General features: G+C 43.7%; 1 protein-coding gene across 14 annotated transcripts in view; it reads left to right on the forward strand.

Annotated features, from left to right (window-relative positions):
• Nucleotides 1-13,877, forward strand: part of ARHGEF6 (Rac/Cdc42 guanine nucleotide exchange factor 6) — a 58,050-nt gene extending 44,173 nt beyond the window's left edge. For 3 of the 14 annotated variants that reach the window (XM_042851134.2, XM_042851139.2, XM_042851140.2), the window contains 7 exons: nucleotides 287-424; nucleotides 4,754-4,774; nucleotides 6,325-6,418; nucleotides 7,713-7,802; nucleotides 9,213-9,321; nucleotides 10,133-10,187; nucleotides 11,277-13,877. In XM_042851134.2, coding sequence (XP_042707068.2) covers nucleotides 287-424; nucleotides 4,754-4,774; nucleotides 6,325-6,418; nucleotides 7,713-7,802; nucleotides 9,213-9,321; nucleotides 10,133-10,187; nucleotides 11,277-11,417 — 648 coding nt within the window. In that variant the 3' untranslated portion in view covers nucleotides 11,418-13,877. The remainder of the gene's footprint in view (nucleotides 1-286; nucleotides 425-4,753; nucleotides 4,775-6,324; nucleotides 6,419-7,712; nucleotides 7,803-9,212; nucleotides 9,322-10,132; nucleotides 10,188-11,276) is intronic. The other 11 variants (XM_065557326.1, XM_065557330.1, XM_024099833.3 and 8 more) reach the window with 10 other exon arrangements.
• Nucleotides 13,878-18,716: the final 4,839 nt, after the last annotated feature.

Here is an 18,716-nt window from a genome sequence, read left to right on the forward strand (position 1 = left end):
TGAAGTACTTTGCACTTGTCATTATTGAATTTCATCTTGTTGATTTCAGACCAGTTTATAGAGCTACAGGATTTTTCACATTGAGGTCATGGTTCTGGAGCCTCATCATGCCTGTGACTGTAGAGTTCACACCTAACACTATAGCTAGCTATTCATGTCATTTTTCTAATGTCCCTTGCTATCTTTGTGGTAAGCCATGACCTTACAGTAGTTCGGATGGAGAAAGGTCCTTTTTTCCCTCTCACATATTGTATGTGAAGGCAAACCGCTTTCACAATCTCATCAGGTATTTTCTCAGACTTTTAGTTCTACTGGACAGCTTCGTGGACCACTGGAACCGCCCAAAATCCTTAAACCCTGGACCTTAAGTTGTCTCCGACCTGCTCCTCCGCTCAGACCATCAGCAGCTCTAGGTTACAAAGAGGTAATCTTGGATACATGCAGCGTATTGTGCCTTTCATAGAAATCTTTAATGTTTGTGCAGAGTTGTTTTGCATGATGAGAGTAGAAAGGAGTAGGTTTAATGACCTTTAACCAAGATAGGTGTTAAATTAAAGGGCTGAACAAAATAAAGCCCTGATCTTGCAAACACTTATGCAAATGCTTAACTTTAATCATGTAAGTCCCACCAAGTCAATGGAACTAGTTTTGTGCTTTAAGTTAAGTGCATACCTATTTGCAGGATTGAAGAGTTAATATTTTCCACTGATTCCAGTCCTGCAGTCTTTAGGCAAAACTTCCATTTGAGAGTTTTACGTACATGAGGACCTCAGAACTGGGCTCAACACAGAAAGTTGCGGGAAGGAAACCACCATTAATTTTGATTATATTTCTCCACCCTGTATTTTTGGTGCTAGATCACGGATCCCCTGTCAGTATTATTCCCCTGGGGAAACTCAGTTTCCGGGGCTTAGGTGACACACGGGAAGTCGGTGGGGAAGCCCATAATAGAACCCAGCTCTGATTCTTAGTCCCCTGTTTTAACCACAAGACCATCCTTCCCTCCCTTAGAATAAACTGAGTAATTGTGTAATGTTCCCGGTAGCAGTAGATGACTAAACAGCTGAATCACCAATCGTCCTGGTTACAATAAAAGTGTGAACATTACTGTCTGATGGTCCTAGATGCATCCTAGGCTTGTGTCAGCCACCCTTCTGTTATAACAGCCCCCTCTCAGGGCCTGCAATATTCTGAAACCTGGTGAGCAGGGGGTCTGCGGACTGCAGGAGTGAATTATTTAGGAGGAGGGTTGAGACATCACTGTGGCAGTTGAGATGATTTTTTTAATTAAGGAAATTCAGAAATTTTATTTTGAAAACTAAATTGGGTTTTAAGACCCCTTAATCTTTGCATGCTCTGAGTCCCTAATGTTGACTAAGCAGTTTCATACTTGCATGACAAACTGTTGCCCACTTACTACATTTTAATCTAAGGATGAATCCCTGCTTTGCAATAATAAATGGATTTTTTTTTTAAAAATAGGCCAAAAATGTATAGGTTGACCACTATAACTATTGACACCACAGCCCTTTGAATCTCATTCACAAGTTATTACTGGGTAATTGCAACACAGCACATGTTAGACTATATGTCTAGAAAACAGTTTAAGATTTCTCAAGAAGAGAATTTATTAATGGTGATTCCATAGCCACTCTTGTGTGATAAGAAAATGACCATGTGACTTAGAGTCAAATCCTGGTGTGTGAAGCCTACTGTACAGTGAAAAACTCTCTGCTGAGCATGGGGGCAAGCTGTTATGATCCCCCACACAAAGTGGATGTCAGCAATGCCCTCTTTGCTAAGCAGCGGCGTATTATCACCTAGGCCAACACATTTATAATAGCAGCATTTTTGTAATTGCGGCATCAGTAACATTGCGATTCTACCAATCATAGCGCGTATTGAAACCACCAGTGACGGCGCGACACCATTTAGTAAACATACTCGCGAGAATCCTAAACATTAACATGACCAGAAGGAAGAAATTAAGCGATTCTCAGTTAAAAAAAAAAAAAAAGTTATACAAAAGAAAGAAAGGGAAAATGAAATGATAGCCAAAATGCACAAAATAGATTCCTTTGTTGTATCATTAGTGCCGACAGTGAGACAGAAAAAATAGTTGAAATTAGTAGTGAAGTAAAAAGTGAAAATATTGGTGTTGATATTGAAAATATTGATATTTAATAAGTTCATATGGGGCCCGGGGCAGCAATTATTTCAGGGCCTAGGGGTGGGAAAATCATTAATCCGCCACTGGTGCTAAGGGGCAATGTTCTGGTGGCAGCCCCCAGGCCCCACCCACACAAACCTTAATTTAAAATGTGTAAGTGAAGCTAGTGTTCATGGAGAGATGCCAGGTTGACAATTAAAAGCCACTTATTTAATGTCTACGGACCAGGCCCAGCATGTGTAGTTGATTTGTCTCTCACTGCCCGTATCAGCATGCCTCCCGTGCATTTTGACAGGATTGGATCTAGGAATGAGCCATTCAGCTCAGACCCACTTTACTGAGGTTCCTGGCAGGGTGCTCTTTAGCGCCAGTTGTGAAGAGGAGTCTTGGGAAGTGGACCTCACCTGCTAGGATGTGTATGTGGACCATTCCCGACACCATTTTGTAGCTTAAAGATAAAACTCCTTTTCACAGCTGTTCGCATTTTGCAAATCAGAACCCCAATTCCAAGTAGAACCAAATCTGACATGACTCATCTGGAATGTGCACTAATTGATTGGCCCACTTTGAGCAGGAAGGAAAAATAGTTAATTTTAAACACATAAGGCAACATTCTGATCCTGGTGTTACACCTGTGTAAATTCAGATGAACTCCAACTGGAGCTATGTTCACGCACTAGAAGCCAGAATTAGACTCTGTTTTTAAAGGCATAACATTTCTGTTCACACTAAGTGGCTCAAATGGCTCCAACACAATACATTCTTAATTCACACCTCCCGCAATTACCTGGTGCACAGTAATGGCTTTGAATGAGACCTTTTAAAATTTAGGCTGCACCTCATGGATACAACCATGTAATGGGGATGAGAAATCAGACCAGGTCAGGTTCCTGTTATGAGACATATAAAAGTGATTTTAAAAATCCATTTCTGTAAAGAGAATTTAGAGCTTCAATTGAAAGAAATTCATTATTGTCTTGGGGTGTGTGTGCGGAGTTTGATGGAAAGAGGAGATTTTTAGACATCGACTAAGATTTCAATTGGTTTCTTGTTCGTAGGGCGGAATTTCACAGGTTTGTGTGCTCTTTCTCGTAGCTAGCTGCATTCAGGAAACCCCAGAACTCTGCTTACGCACTGTGTATCAGTGTTGCCATTTCCATGTAAACTGGGTCATTTTTCCTGTTCTGTTTCTAGTCATAATTTGAAATTAGAGAGCCGGTGCCCACCGGTAAATTCTCATGTCCGGATTTGGAGTAATGGGGTGTGACACACATTTCCTAGCTTGAAAAATTACCTGCCTTGCATGACTTGTAAGGTTTCTTTTTACAGAAGCACATTTCTGTGCAAACAGCAACTTCTGTTGGGTCAGAGGGAACCACGTGAGTGCACTTGGAGGAGGAATCTTGCCTCAAAACCCTTATCATATAGGTTCTCTGGATCTTTCCCAGAGACCCCACAAAACCATTTGTAGTAAGAGCTGCTTGTAGGAGCAAATCTGGCCCTCAGTACTTCGGCTATGAAACTTGTCTAACTGCTAGGGAACACCTGACAGCAGGTTATCAGGCCAGGGAGCTACTTTGCTAATCCATCCTAAGGACTAGAATGGTTTCTGTGGCCTTTGCAACCCACACCTAGGGAAGGGAAGAGTAGAGATTCAGTCAACCCCTGTCCACTCCACACTGTCCTCAGAGCAAATGGATACTACAGAAACCCATGGTGCGGGACCCTATTGGATGCAGCGTGTGTGGACACCTCCCTGCAAAATCTCCTGGCATCTTTCTGTCCTCTTCTGCAACAGATCCACAGTGGTTCCACCATGTTAGGAGCCCTGTGTGCCTGCTGAGGAGAGGGCAGGATTTGGGCCATATTGACGATGATTATAGGGGAAACTATTTCTAGTGAAGTAGGAGGAGAATTCTGGTGTATTTCAATGCCTCACACTGTAGCAGTCTCCCATTTAGGAGGACGTTGATCAGGAAAAAAAAAATTTCATTAGGAAAGGGTCCCATTCTTCTTTAGAAAACACAGTTCACAGCACACCAGCGGGCATTGCCACCCTGATACCAAATGTTCCCTCACCCCCATTGACTTGAAGAAAGAGTTACAAATCTGAGCCTCAAGCAACGCCTCTGAGCCTGACCCTACAGCTTCTCCACAAGTCTGGGTGGGTGGGAGTTGTAGATGCAGAGCAGCTGCAGAGGCAGTGTCTTAGCTTGCATATGGAGGTTGGATTTTTTGTGATTTATTGCATTTCTAAGATGTATGGTTATAAGTAGGCAGTATTTACTGACATCCTACTACTCATTGAAGCATGATCACTATTTTGCTGTATTAGGAGTATATGAATGCCTGCTTGCCATGTATTTCACATTTAATTTATTTTTCAACGTTCATAATCTTGCATGAAACCATGCTCTTTTTGGTTCTTTTGCATGTTGATATTGAGGGTGTGACAATCCTTGTAGCACATTAATTGCAACACTAACATTTAAATGTTTTTAGAATTATTGATTAAATGGACTTGGTCAATAAAATCATCGACCACTCACACTCATCTTCTCTTTCTTTACATATTCATTTTAGAGGATGTCTTATATCTTAAAGGTAAGGGTAGATACATCTCTTTGGCTTATTGTAACATAGAATGCTTGTGCTGTGACCTTTATTAAGCAGATCCTTCCTCTCCTGTTTACTTTTCCCTAATTGTGCCTGCTTTTAATAATTTAGAGTATGATTCAATTCTTATTGGTATATAAATTTTGAACAGGCTCACCAAAAATATTTAGGACTGTGACACAAAGGCTGAATTGCATGAAAAACATGACACCCCTGTTATTTGTATAGTTACTAGATCTTTTACCCTTTATATTTATATTACACATAACCTGTCATATACAAATGCTTTCAAAATCAATCAGAATGATTGTGGCTCAACAAAAGAACTAAAAACTTGTTTCTTATCTTTACAATCTTATCAGACACTCTGTGTGTATATGACTATATTTCATACAGATGTGTGTGGGAAGGTGTTTATAATTATACATGCACAGATATAGTGTGTATTGTGACAAAGTTCCTCCTCTATCTTGGTGGGTCCTGCGCTTATTGGCAGATTTTCTTGCCTCAGAGATTCACCATGTGGGTTGGGGAACAGCCCAGAGACCTTCCCCTCTGGAAGAGCCCACAGTCCAGGTCAATTGGGAGGTTTGGGGGGGGAACCCCGGCCCGCCCTCTACTCCAGGCTCCAGCCCAGGGCCCTGTGGACTGCAGCTGTCTATAGTGCCTCCTGTAACCGCTGCATGACAGCTACAACTCCCTGGGCTACTTCCCCATAGCCTCCTCCAAACACCTTCCTTGTTCTCACCACAGGACCTTCCTCCTGGTGTCTGATAACGCTTGTGCTCCTCAGTCCTCCGGCAGCATACCCTCTCACTCTCAGCTTCTTGCTCCTAGCTCCTCCTACTCGCACCACAAACTGAAGTGAGCTCCTTTTTAAAACCAGGTGCCCTGATTAGCCTGCCTTAATTGATTCCAGCAGCTTCTTCTTAATTGGTTCCAGGTGTCCTAATTAGCCTGCCTGCCTTAACTGGTTCTAGCAGGTTCCTGATTACTCCAGTGCAGCCCCTGCTCTGGTCACTCAGGGAACAGAAAACTACTCATCCAGTGACCAGTATATTTGCCCTCTACCAGACTCCTGTACCCCACTGGTCTGGGTCTGTCACAGTATATATATATAAACAAACACTATATTACTTATGATATGTTCTATATTATAAATAAAAATGTAGTCTAGGAATTAACATGTGTACAATTCCATAGAGAATTTTATAACTGACTACAGAAAAGTTGATCATACTGATATTTCTAGTGAATTTATGTGAGTCACTTACCAAAAGATTATATTTCATCTGATTGTGTTTTATTCCCCTGTCATTTCCCTGAGACACATGCACAGTTCCTGTTGCTTTTACTGGGATTTGTGCACACAGACCTAGTGCAGGGAACAGCCTTAACAGCTGTGAAGTTTCCTTAACTTCATAATTGCGTGCAAAGGAGTTTAGTGCATAATGCGATGAACCACATTCAGTCTGAATTGCTCTGCTATTTTAGCTACCTTTGGCTCTTATTTAGAAGGAAAGTCTGTTTCTCTCTAGGATTCCAGCAAGAGTCCAAAGACAATGAAGAAGTTCCTTCCTAAAAGGAAAACGGAGAGAAAAGCATCTGATGAGGAGTTTGTTATTAGAAAAAGTAAGTGTTTCCTTTTCTGTAGGGGAGTTCTGTTTGCAAAGTAATTTACATGAGATTTTAAATGAAAACAGAGCCATTTGTTCAATGCATCATATGTTGCACATAAATAACTAAAGGTACTTTGTTTTTGAGATTTTTTTGAAAGCCTTCCTCATACTCATAAGCTTCCCACTATGCCATGCACAGCTGCCATCTATCTTAGTTTTGTGAAACCCTTGTGGGAATGCTTAGCGTTTATATCACTCTTACCATTGATTTAAGCATCACAAAATCAAGATGAGGTAGGTAGGGATGTTATTATCCTCACCATATAGATAGGGAAACAGGGACCGAGATGATAATCTTCAAAGCAGTTAATGGGTTAAATTGAATTTCAATCTATGAACCGTCACAATAGCTGTGCTCTTCTAGGACAATGCAGATCACAAAGCCCAAGAAGGAAGCCTGTGAGAGCTGGGGACAAAACATTCTTTGTCAAGGGGATCTGGCTATGAAACTAACTCTCAGAGGAGATCAGGCCAGTTCAGTGTCTGCCCATTTTTAAGGAACACTGCAAAACCTACCTCTTCAAAAATGCTTTCCAACATAAGAATAATATTCCCAATGCAGGCTTCTTCTTGTACTGCTAACCCCGCCAACAAAAAATAAATTGATAAAATCTAACTCCCCTTCTTCCCCCCTGCCCCTCCCCCACAAACAAAAAAGTTTTTATCACGCTAATGGAGATCTATTGGAGACTCCATGAAGTCTACTTAGGACATAACTTTTGATTTTTACATTGAAGGGGATCAAATACTGTGATGAAGAGTGGCAGTACAAAACCCTAAAAGAGAGAAGTGACTTGTCCAAGGTCAAAGAGTGAGACAGTGACAGCCAGGATTAGCAATCAGGACCTGGGTCTTAGTTGTACCTCTCTCGAGGATCCTGGCAGTGGGGTTTTAAGCCTGCAGCTTCTTAACAAGTGCACTTATTTCCCCTGCAAGTCCTTCATACCATAGGTAGTAGCTACCTGACTCTTCACAGCACTTGCTATCTAGTATCCCCATCCTTCCTTTAGTCAGACCTCCGCCAAAGGGAGGCACCACTCCACTTAATTGGCCTTCATGTGAAATACAAAGCTCTCCGTCCCTTTGAATTGAGAGTATCACCTCTGCCCCACTCCCAGAGACAATACCATTTGTCATACAAGCACGGCTGTCTCGCCTCGTAAGTGAGTTTGTTGCAAGGATTTTGAAAGAGGAAAAAAAGAAGCCAAAAGATATTGCTTTTAGCCAATATTTGCAATGTTTTGCAGGTACTGCTGCACTAGAAGAGGATGCCCAGATTCTGAAAGTTATTGAGGCCTACTGCACTGGTGCAGGTTTTCAGCAAACTCTCAGTTCAGGTAGACACACAAATATATTACATAATTCACAAGATATCTGAAATGATGATCACCTCTTAGGAAAAAAACAGTGTTGCAACATATGGCAATCAAGCTTGTGCAAAGAAACCGTGGTGTCTGAATCATCAAGATAAGGACATTTCATACATCTAGTGGTTTATTTGCTATTGTTTTTCTTCTGTCACAGAGGATGAGCAAGTAGGAGGTAAGATGGCAGACGCTCTGGGTTGTAGTACACAGCTACTTCGCTAGCACTTGGTAGGAATGATACAAACCTAGTTTGTGCCTGTGGCTGTGAGTAAGAGAAACTGATGCTAATCTCAGGTTGGTAGGTAGCTTCTGAAAGGAAGTTTGAATATTATCTCTTGATCAGCCGCATGTTTAAGAACAAGCTGCTTCATGAGAACCCGAGTATCTAACATTTTCTGAAACTCTGGAACTACAGCTATTTATCAGTGCTGGTGAGAGATCAGAGTCAATTGGTGAACGATCAGATGAGGAAACATTTTTAAATTGGGACCCATGAAACATGTTCCTTCTAATGGTTCCTACCCTAAATAAATACTTTAATTTATAAGCAATCAAATAATTTTAGATTCAGCGAGTGCCTCCAACAACTTGCCATTTACTGCTTTAGCCCCAATTAACTTAAGCACATGCTTAAGTCCATCCTTCTTCAGCAAAGCACTTAAGCACTTGCTAAAGTCCCATTGAAGTCAATAGGATTTAAACACATGCTTGTATTTAAGCATGTGCTTTAGTGCTTTGCTGAATTAGGCCATTGCCCATAATGTACCTTCTTTCAGTATTCCCGATGCTTAGATTGAGAGTGGCCACCGCTGTCATGGGGCTCGCTCAAAAAACAAGTTTTTAAGGTTGCTGACTCCATGTGGGTATTTAACATACTGCAGTGTAGGCATTGTTGGGATCTAGCGGGGACACTTCTGCTCTCATTGTTAGCGGGCTTGGCCTGTCTGGCTCTGCACGTGCTGTTGTAAGTTTTACTCCTGGATGCACACTGCGCAGAAACTAGTGCGTTATCAAGGTTTAAATGGCAAGTTAGCTCAAAGGAGGAATGTTGATCTGGCATTTGAAGAAACCCTCTAAGGCAGGAGACATGTGTAGACAACAGGGATCCCATCCTGCCCGGAGCTTCTGGGTGCTACTGTCATATAAATACTAAATAATGAATGCTAGCAGGCAACACAAGGATTTGGACTTACTCTAAATGGGGGACCCAATTCTGCCTCCAGCAGTTTCTCAATGATCTATCCTCATTGGCTTCACTGGAGGTGTTCCTAATATAGACTAGGGTGAGCCAGTTCACAATTAGGCTTGTTATTTCTAAACGGTGTCAGCTGTTGTGGAAGGTTTCAGTTTTTCTTTTTGTTTGGCACCTCTTGTTTTTAGGTTCTCGCAAAGACTCCATACCCCAGGTCCTGCTGCCCGAGGAAGAGAAAATCATCATAGAGGAAACAAGAAGCAATGGTCAGACTGTCACGGAGGAAAAGTGCGTGAGGCTAGTCAGCTGCTTAGAGGCTTCCCTATTTGCGTGTTTATACTTTAAACTTTATGATAAATTCCAGTGGATTTGGGGTGATACCTTAAAAACCCAGGCCATGTCTTCTCTGGGTAGGTGTCATTGGAAGGCTATAGGTACTCAGGTCAGAACATATCCAGCCGCATCCTTACAGACTATGGCCCTTGACATTCAGTGTGAGTTTCAGGTGGCGAGGAATACAAGATTGATTCCAATTTGTATTTAGCTCCTTTTCTTTTTAAAATTGGAGGCCAGATCCTCAGCTGGCGTAAATCAGCATCATTCCATTGGAGGCGATTCCAGTGTACACCAGCTCAGGGTCTGCACCTGGATTTTTCACTGTGACAACTAAGGGAAATCCTTTTCACAGGTTATTTATTTGTAAAACCGTTACTGCTCCTGCCAAGCCCCGACAGAGTCATTCTTGTGGCCATCCATCCATCCATATTCCATGCATACCGTTCGATATAAATGCCTTGTATGTTTTGTTGTTGAGACCTAGATAAACAATATTTTCTAAATTTTGAAAAGAGACCTACATTTTGATGGCTGTGACGTTTAAATGCTCCTCTGCTAAGACTCCAGAACAAGGTCTTATGGATGGACCCTCGGCACTGAAGTGCTGGCACATACTTAGCTCAAGAAATGTTAATAGTCCTGCTGGAATAAGCAGCCTAAGATAAAATACAAACTGCCAGCACCTCCCCCAACTATTTGTATGCAAATCTCATTCTGATCTTGATTTACTGCACCTCAGCTCTCTTATCTTAATTTTCTGCTTATTTTCTAGAAGTCTGGTAGACACGGTTTATGCACTGAAAGATCAGGTCAAAGAATTGAAGCAGGTAATTAGAGCTTTTCTGCATGTGCTGTCAGTAAGGAGCAGTGATTAAACAGGTGGCCTTGCTCTACCAACATTCTATCAATTAGCTGATCTTTGAGGACTCAGATGCCTTCAAAATTATGGGTCTGATTCTGCAGCTGCCTGACAGGCACACTTCCCATTGACGTCAGCAGGACTTCTATGTGCCAAGTGGCTGCAGGATCCGTGGGGCTCTGTACTTTGTGTTAGTATATGAAGAGAACAGAACAGGTTTAGCCTGTGGCAGCCGTATATTGGCTTTTTAATTGTCCTGCCCTTTAATCTCTATGGTCCGTAGTGTTCCTTTTATAGGATTATGATAAACAGATGTAAAAATTAATCCCCGTAGGGGTAGGAGAGGGAAGCATCCCTCCTCCTCCTGCCCTGTACCCCAGTTTGTGGGGGGAGGGATAGCTCAGTGGTTTGAGCATTGACCTGCTAAACCCAGGGTTGTGAGTTCAATCCTTGAGGGGGCCACTTAGGGATCTGGGGCAAAATCAGTACTTGGTCCTGCTAGTGAAGGCAGGGGGCTGGATTCGATGACCCTTCAGGGTCCCTTCCAGTTCTAGGAGATGGGATATCTCCATATATATTAGTTCTGGATCTTCTTGACATCCCTCCACTACCAGAGGGCCTTGCAGTGCCGGTCCTGGAATGGGATTCCTGCAGGTGGATGCTTATGGCCATGTGAAGTCCCAGTAACTTGGATGTGGACCTGTACAGCAGCACAGCTCTGGCTGACCAGGATCAGGCCCTCACTTTATTCCAAACCACAAGTGACCCGGTCTGTGAATCTTTGGAAACCAGCACTACATTTTGTCAAATGTTCCTGTTTTGGGTGTGTTTGGGTTTGGGGGGCGCTTCCCCCCCACACCATTTTTCAGTGATGATTAAGGCCATGCTACAGCAAAACACTTAAGCACATGCTTAAGTCTGTCTATTACTATTCAGCAAAGCATTAGGCATGCACTTAACATCAACCGCATATTTAAATACTTCGCTCTTTTGAGCCTATAAGGTTTTTGAACTTTGATAAGAATAAATATAGCAGGTTTTTTCTTCCCCCCCACAGGAGAGTAAAAAAATGAAACAATGTTTGGAAGAAGAGCTGAAGTCAAGAAAAGATTTAGAGAAGTTAGTCAGAAGGCTATTGAAGCAAACTGATGAATGTGCCAGGGATGAGACTGGGCGCAAGTCCTCGGTTTTAGCTTGAATTCTGGACGAAGCTGCTGGCAGTTGCGTGTGACCTCAGGCGTTCTTGGGAAGCAGAACTGGATGCTTTGCCTCGTCTTGCTCCTTATTTTATTTTGTTGTGGGGTTTTTTTGTTTGGTTTTTTCGTTACAAAAAAGAAAGTGGTAATGAAAAATAGTTTGTTTCTGTTCCATAAGGATATAATACATACCACAAACAAGTAAATAGTCAACAGCTAAAATGGCCAGCAAGGGGTCTACGATTCACAATTCATCTGCAGCAACTAATACCTCATTGTACCTGCTACTGGAAGCAAATAAGAAGTCTGCAAATGACTGCCACTCAGAAGAGGGGTTTGGCAGTGGTTTCCTATAAAGGAAATGTAAGCACTTTTTATGCTTTCCTTTTTATTCTTTTTAACGTGCCCGGTACTTAATTTATTAAATGGAAATGTTTATTGAGCTGGAGTCAGGTAAAAACCAAAAAGCAACTAGCACTTGTTTTCTGAAAATCAAGGATGGAAGTTTTCCCCTCCAAATATTCCCCCCACCCCTTTTTAGTTGTCTGGAGCAAGCTGGTGCCCTGCAATAGTGTGGTTCTCATGTGGCCTTTATACAGATGAAAATGTGCAATTAACATTTTAAGACATTTTTAATTTAACTCCTTGGAGCAGTAGGATCTTCTTCTGTCATTAGCACATCGGGAAGTCACGTTGGATGAAACTGCCTCTTAGCAGCTAATGGTTAACACAACAGTTAACTTCTCTTTTGCCCAAAGGCCTGTTTCTAATGCATGACCTCTAATACTTAGGTCCTGTTACACTTTCACTTTCTAAACGTCCATGTAGTGAATACGTTTTATATTTTCCCAGTGCTTTTACCTTGCCATCTGTGCTCCCCTCTTATGGAATGCACACTTGGCTTGACAAGGGGTTGCTAGGGTTTTTTCCCCCTACTTAAAACATTTGCAGTTCCTTCACCTTGGTTATGAAAAAAGACAGTGACCACTAATTACTCCGTCCACCCCAAAGGGGCTTTATAATAGGAAAAAATGTTCTGTTGCAATAGGAAAAATATTTACATTTATGCTTTGACAAGAGCTGCAATGATCAATCTCCCTCCTGTATAAGAATTTATACAGTTTTTACAAATTGCTGGCAGAAATACCAGCTCAGTCACAGAACACATAGTGGGTATATATAGACTGTCTGCACATTGCTTTCCATCTGGCTCCGGGCTCCCCTTGTTTTGTTATGGTTGCTTTTTTCCCCTTGCTAGCAATACATCATTCATTTTAGCAGAAGGTCTGGAGTATCCTAACGGTTAAGAATGAATATCAAGGGGCAGCGTCCCAAAGAGATGTAGACACATATCATAGCTCATTACTCTTTAAGTTCTTCATGAAGGAAATATTACAGGGAATAATTATAACCCTCATACTGCAATTAAAGTTCAACCTGAGTGGTGCAAATTGCATTTGGGGATGAGAAGCAATTAGGCTGAAAAGCTGGATTCTAAAAATGGCGGAGCATTTTAAAATGGGTTTTCATTTTATTGTGAGTTTGTTTGGGGTGATTTTGTTTGTTTGATTTAATTTTTTTTTTTTTTTTAATCTTGGGCCTTGTTTGCTCTGGCCAACTTTCACCATCCCTGTCCTTACTTCTCGATGGTAGGTGGTCCCTGAAGCAACCAGCTCTCTGACTCTTCGCACATCAGCAGTAAGTGTGTGAAGCTGAGCTGTACTAAGACCGCTGGCCCCATTGCCTGGGAACTGGGCTTTAACATGCATTCACTTATGAAGGACAGAAGTGTGAAATGTTGGTGTGTGGCTGGGTGTCATGAAGCTGGTTCTCCGACTTCCCTAGTAACATCCCTGTGTTGCTCCTGTCAGAGTAACTTCTCCTCTGCTTTTAGGGGAGCCAGGGTAGGAGAGGCAGTAATCTACCCCATGCCCAGCAGCAGCCCAGCTGTGTCTGCTGTCTCGCTGGCATGCACTTATGCACCCAGGCAACAATTGGCTCATGAACTGTAATCAATAAGTGAACTAAACCAGACTGTGACTTATAGTCCTGGGCAAAAGGTATACTATATCCATCTAGTTAGAGTTTATTTGCACCTATGCTGTGTACATATGCATGTTTATAGGATTTTTGATGTGCTGGAGGATGTGCTAGTACGTTTTTGGAACAGACGCATGTACTGAGCGTAACAAGCCAAAAATAAAATAAAATTAAATAAAGGAAAGGAAGCCATGACAAACTGATAGCAGTGTTGCCATAGTTACTTTGTTTACAGTACTTTGTAAATAGGTTCTGGTTAGTCTGTCTTAAGATGGATGCTCTGTGTCAGCTGCCTTCCACTCGATCTTTCATCATGTAGATTTATTTACTGTTACTACTTATGCAAGGTCAATTTTTCTAATGTTTTTATTTTGAACTATTTTTAAGTGACATTTTCAACAAATAAAGAAGGATAAAAATGGCTTCTTTGCTACATCTGTTGATTTCTTTGTGTCCAGTTCCCCTCTTCCCCGGGATTGGAATCCGCAAAATACAGCACCTGGTCGGTTAGCCTTTCAGTGTCTGTGTCACAGGATAGCTGGTTTCTGTGGATAGACTGAGCCCAGGGCCACTGGACTGGAGCAGGGGAGCCCAATCCAGTTAATTGAAGAGGGCTGGGCTACACCTGGGCCTATAAAGTGCAGCTAGTAGGCAGCTGGTGGGGCAGGACTGAGACCGGCTGAGCCCCAGTCAGCAGAGGTCACGCTAGAGTCAAGCTGACTCCTGTGGTGGGTCTCTGGAGCAAAGGGACCGTTCCAAGATGGGAACGGAGCTGGAGGAGACAAGGTGCTGCCAGGAACTGGAGAGCTAGAGACCCCTGGGAGGGGTGACCTAGCAGCCTGGAGACCAGGTATTGGCTTAACTTTTGTTATAAAAGCATAAAACAAACTTAACAACCTCCTGGACTGGGCCTGGGCATGGAAGCGCACGCGTGGTGACAGGGCAGCAGTGCCCTCCCCCCCAACCGCCGCCCATTGACAGTCTGGCATTTGGCCCAAAGGCCATGCCAAGAACGAGTTGCTATGGCAATACAGAAGTCCATGTAAGGCTAGAGTTTGCAGGCTCAGGGTCCTAACCTATCTAGGATACAGGCTGTTGGCAGGCTCTGGCATCAGTGGATTTTACTGAACATCCTGCCGCGGTGAACTCTGGTGTTCAAAATACTGCCCACAGTCAACCAGATTTATATGGCGAAGGTGAGTTGTGTGGTGATTGCAAGCTGATTCCCTGCTACATCCTCTGCAGCACAGGGAGGGGTGGTGGGCTGGGCTGTTGGGGAGCTGGCCGCTCCCTGAGTCTCTGCCTGACAACAGCCTGCTCAAGCCTATGTCCGCTGGCAATGGTCCCACCCTCCTCCTGTCATGCCCCCTGTGCTGGGACTATAGGGATGTGGGTGGAAGTGCCTGCTCAGCCAGTTCTCTGTCCACCGGGCACTCCTCCAGGCTGGGGGAAATCCCAGCAAGCAGAGGAGTTGAGTCTCTGCTCCATTTGTGCCCCTCATGGATGAGGATATGCTCCTTCACATGCCAGCTTACAGTTCTCAGCTCTGGTCTTTCTCACTGGCTTCTGGCAGTGTAATGATGTCCTGCATGGCCATCTATCTACACTGATATGGCTCCATTACTGTAGTATCTGAGGGTCTCACTATCTTTTAATGTGTTTATCTTCACAACCCTCTGTGAGGCAGAGCAGTGCTATTATCCCCATTGAACAGAAGAGGAACAGAGAGGCTAAGTGACTTGCCCAAGGTGTCACACAAAGGCTGTGGCAAAGCAGGGACTTGTACCCAGGTTTCTCAAATCTCAAATTTCTCAGCCCTGGCATAGATCTGCTGTAATTTACTTGCACAAGCCCTTGCAACATCTACCACTAACCTGTCACTCTCTGAAAAATGAGAAAAGCCCTTCTAGCTAGGTCACGTGAAGACAGCAGTGAAGCTTTGGGTCTCAAAACCTTGCCTGTGCCCCATATTCATTCTTGTAAAGGTTTTCTAACTAGGGTATTTTACAGAGAAGTATCTGTTCTTTCTACTGCATGAGTCACTTGCCTGTTATACAGTATGTTACTTTCTGCCCAGGTGGAGTTTATTGCTTCTCTGGTGATTGAGAGTTGCAACAGGATTTCCGTTATTCTCCCACTTGGACGAAACCTCTAGTACATGCCCATGTTTCTATTACATTTGTAATAGTACATTGTGATTTTAATTAATTCAACCATCCTAAAGGAACTAGTGCTCCCCATACTGGTGTAAATTCAGGCCTAAAGTCAGTGGAGAGCGTGGCTGTGAGGGTAGTTGTGGAAGGGAACAAGTTCTTGCATAGTGTGACAATCAGCGTCCAAACACCCTACTGGTGATGCTTTCATGGGGTGTCCAGAATAGTAAGTCACCTTGTTATCCTTCTGCCTCAGCAGCAAATCTCTCTCTTGCTGGTAAATTGCATCAGCTCCATGTCACTCCAGATTGTTAGCTGGCCCAACAAACTCCTTGGGACTTTGGTAGTCCTTGCCTTGCCTGGCAGGTAACTGTTGGTGCCCCTAGTTCCTGAACCCCGCTGGAAGAGCATTCCTCTGCAGTATCCAGTCCCTCTTGCTGATACCAAGCCTGCTGTCTCCAAAGAGACCGAACGCACACCAGCCTGCTGGCTCAGCAGAGGATGCACACACACATCACTTTTATATAACCGCACTGAGATGAGTTCATAATAAAACTAGTTTATTAATAAAGAACAGAGATTTAAGTGATACCAAGTAGAGATAATAGAAACAGAAAATGATTATAAATAAAACAAAAGTATAACCTGCTTCTAGGGGACTCCTAGCAGGCTCCATGCTCTGTCTAAAGCAGTTTTCTCCCCTACAGTTTCTCTTCAGCGTCACCAATCCACGTAGCAGGGGGAACCCACCGTTCGGAGATGCAAAAAGAGCCGACCTCTGTTCCCTCAGTGATGGATGCCAAAATGTTTTTTTTTCCTTCTCCTTATGTTTCCCAAAACTCATTTTTGTAGCCAGAGACAGGATGACTCCCCCTCCCGCCCCCCCCCTCCCCCCGCAGTTCTTCTCTTCCTCTTGACTCCTATGTAAATGGGGCTTCCAATGTTTTGGTTCCACTCCACAATGCTTAATTCACAGCGCAAACAGGGAGATAGCTGCCTGCCCTCCTGCCTGGGAGAGAGCCTGTTTCTCCCTTTGTTTGGTCACAGACTTTAAAACATAATATCAGTAAGTAGCCAGAATTCCTCATATAGTGCTAAAACATACAGGTCACGCTGATATTAATCACCAGTAAAAGACTTTACTGGATACACTTTTATAGGACAATAATATTGTATGCAATCAGTTGATTCAATTGCTTATCCTTCAGGGTTCAGACCCCTGTTCTCCCCATGCGATGTCTGAACCCTGGTTGTCGCAACTCCCTTGTGAGTTTGAGGCTGGAGCTTTGGCCACCGGCCATGTTTAAAGCTTCACCTCTGCCCTCTCTTTTCTGGACGGGGCATTGATTACTTTGTTCTCCAATCTCACAATTGGTTTGATATCTGAAATGACCATCCTAAATAAGGTGACCATATTTCCCTATGCTAAATACGGGACACCTGGTAAAATTACTCATATTCAAGCGAGTTCAACGGCAATCATATGCAGTACAAATGTTCAAATTAACATCAAATTGACTAAACCTGCGTTAAAAAGAAATACCGCATAGTTGGTTTCTTTTTATTTACTTCCTTATCTTTAAGGCTTTAGGGATCACACAGGGAGGGGTGACACACACACACCTCTACCCCGCACACACACATAGGGAGAGATGACACACACACACTCCTGTACACCTCTCTCACACTGGGGGAGGGGGTGACCAACAGACTCGAACCTCCCTGGCCAGCGCTCTCTGCCCTCCATGCCTGGCTGGGCCCCTGGGACGGACACGCCTCTCCCGGTACCTGGTGCCATGTCTTCCTGAAACAACACGCAGGGTAACATGGCCCCCCGCCAAGATTCAGGAAGATGTGCTACCCGGATTGCAAGAGATTCCTTGCTTCTCATACTCTCTGTGGTTTTGGCCATGTCTAAGACAGCCATATGAACATGGTTCCAGGGCCACTTTGCTCGGACCATGGCAGCTTTGTGCATTTGGGATGGGGGACTCCAACTGGGTCTCTTCTCTCTTTGCACTGGATCTTTCCACCCCTTTCCCTACACTCTGCCTCTAGGACTCTTGGTGGTGCCAGTCTCCTGCCTTGGACTATGGACTCTTCAGTGCCTTGCTCTTTCTACTGGTTCTTTGTACCCTAGGGAACTGTGGCAGCTTGTATGCACATTATGCAATATCCATTCTCAGGAAAACACTGCGTCTGCAGCAGTACTAGGTATCCATCCGCTCCCTCAAGTAGCACATGTTCTGCTCGGTTCCAGCCTCTCCCAAGCCCACTTCTGGCACTGGTATTTCTGCAAGGTTATGGTTGCAGTGGGTTTGAGGGCACAGTTTCTTGATATTCACACGGTTTCCTGCCTGGGTTTGGTGCTTACTCTTCCTCTTTCCTCTGAAGGGACAATCTGCCTAATTCCTATCAAATTCCTACTAGGAAACCCTGCAACTAGACACAGGGGGCCTGAGTCTCCATTGCTGGTCACCCAAATCCTAAACCACAGAATAAGGAGCAGCTTTCCCCCTCTTCAACATCCAGACTTCCCCCAGCAGTTGTGTCACACCCATCTGGGTCATTCAGGCAAATAAAGGGTTCTGTCACCCTGAAGGCACGATACCAGCTCTCTTACCCACCTGAGTCTTCTTTGCTCCTGATGGAGTCCTTCACTCAGACCAGTAAAGGGTTCTGTCACCCCCTTAAAGTGTGAAACCAGATCTCTTACCACTTGGCAGATGGTTCCCAGTAAAGTCCAGAGCTTTACTAGCTGTACCAGTGACTCACTGACCCCAGCAGTCCATTGAGAGCAGGGAAGACCACTGGGAGTGGTGAGACTCTGGCACAGCTGGGAGCCTGCACGCCACTGAGAGAAGGGAAACCGAGGCACAGCTGGATGGGGCTGTGGGCCAAAACTGCTGCGTCAGCACCTCATTGCAGTTCTGAGCAGTAGGTCCCTGATGATGTGGCTTGGGGATGCTGGAAAAGTAAGTAGGTGAGAACATTGCTTTAGACAAAGCTTTGAAGCATGTCATACTTTTGATTTATTTGGAACCATTTTCTGTTTCCATCGTCTCTGCTTGGTAGCACGTAAATCTCTGTTCTTTATTACTAAACTTA

This window comes from Chrysemys picta, chromosome 9 (assembly GCF_011386835.1).
Source record: "Chrysemys picta bellii isolate R12L10 chromosome 9, ASM1138683v2, whole genome shotgun sequence".
Taxonomy (NCBI): Eukaryota; Metazoa; Chordata; order Testudines; family Emydidae; genus Chrysemys; species Chrysemys picta.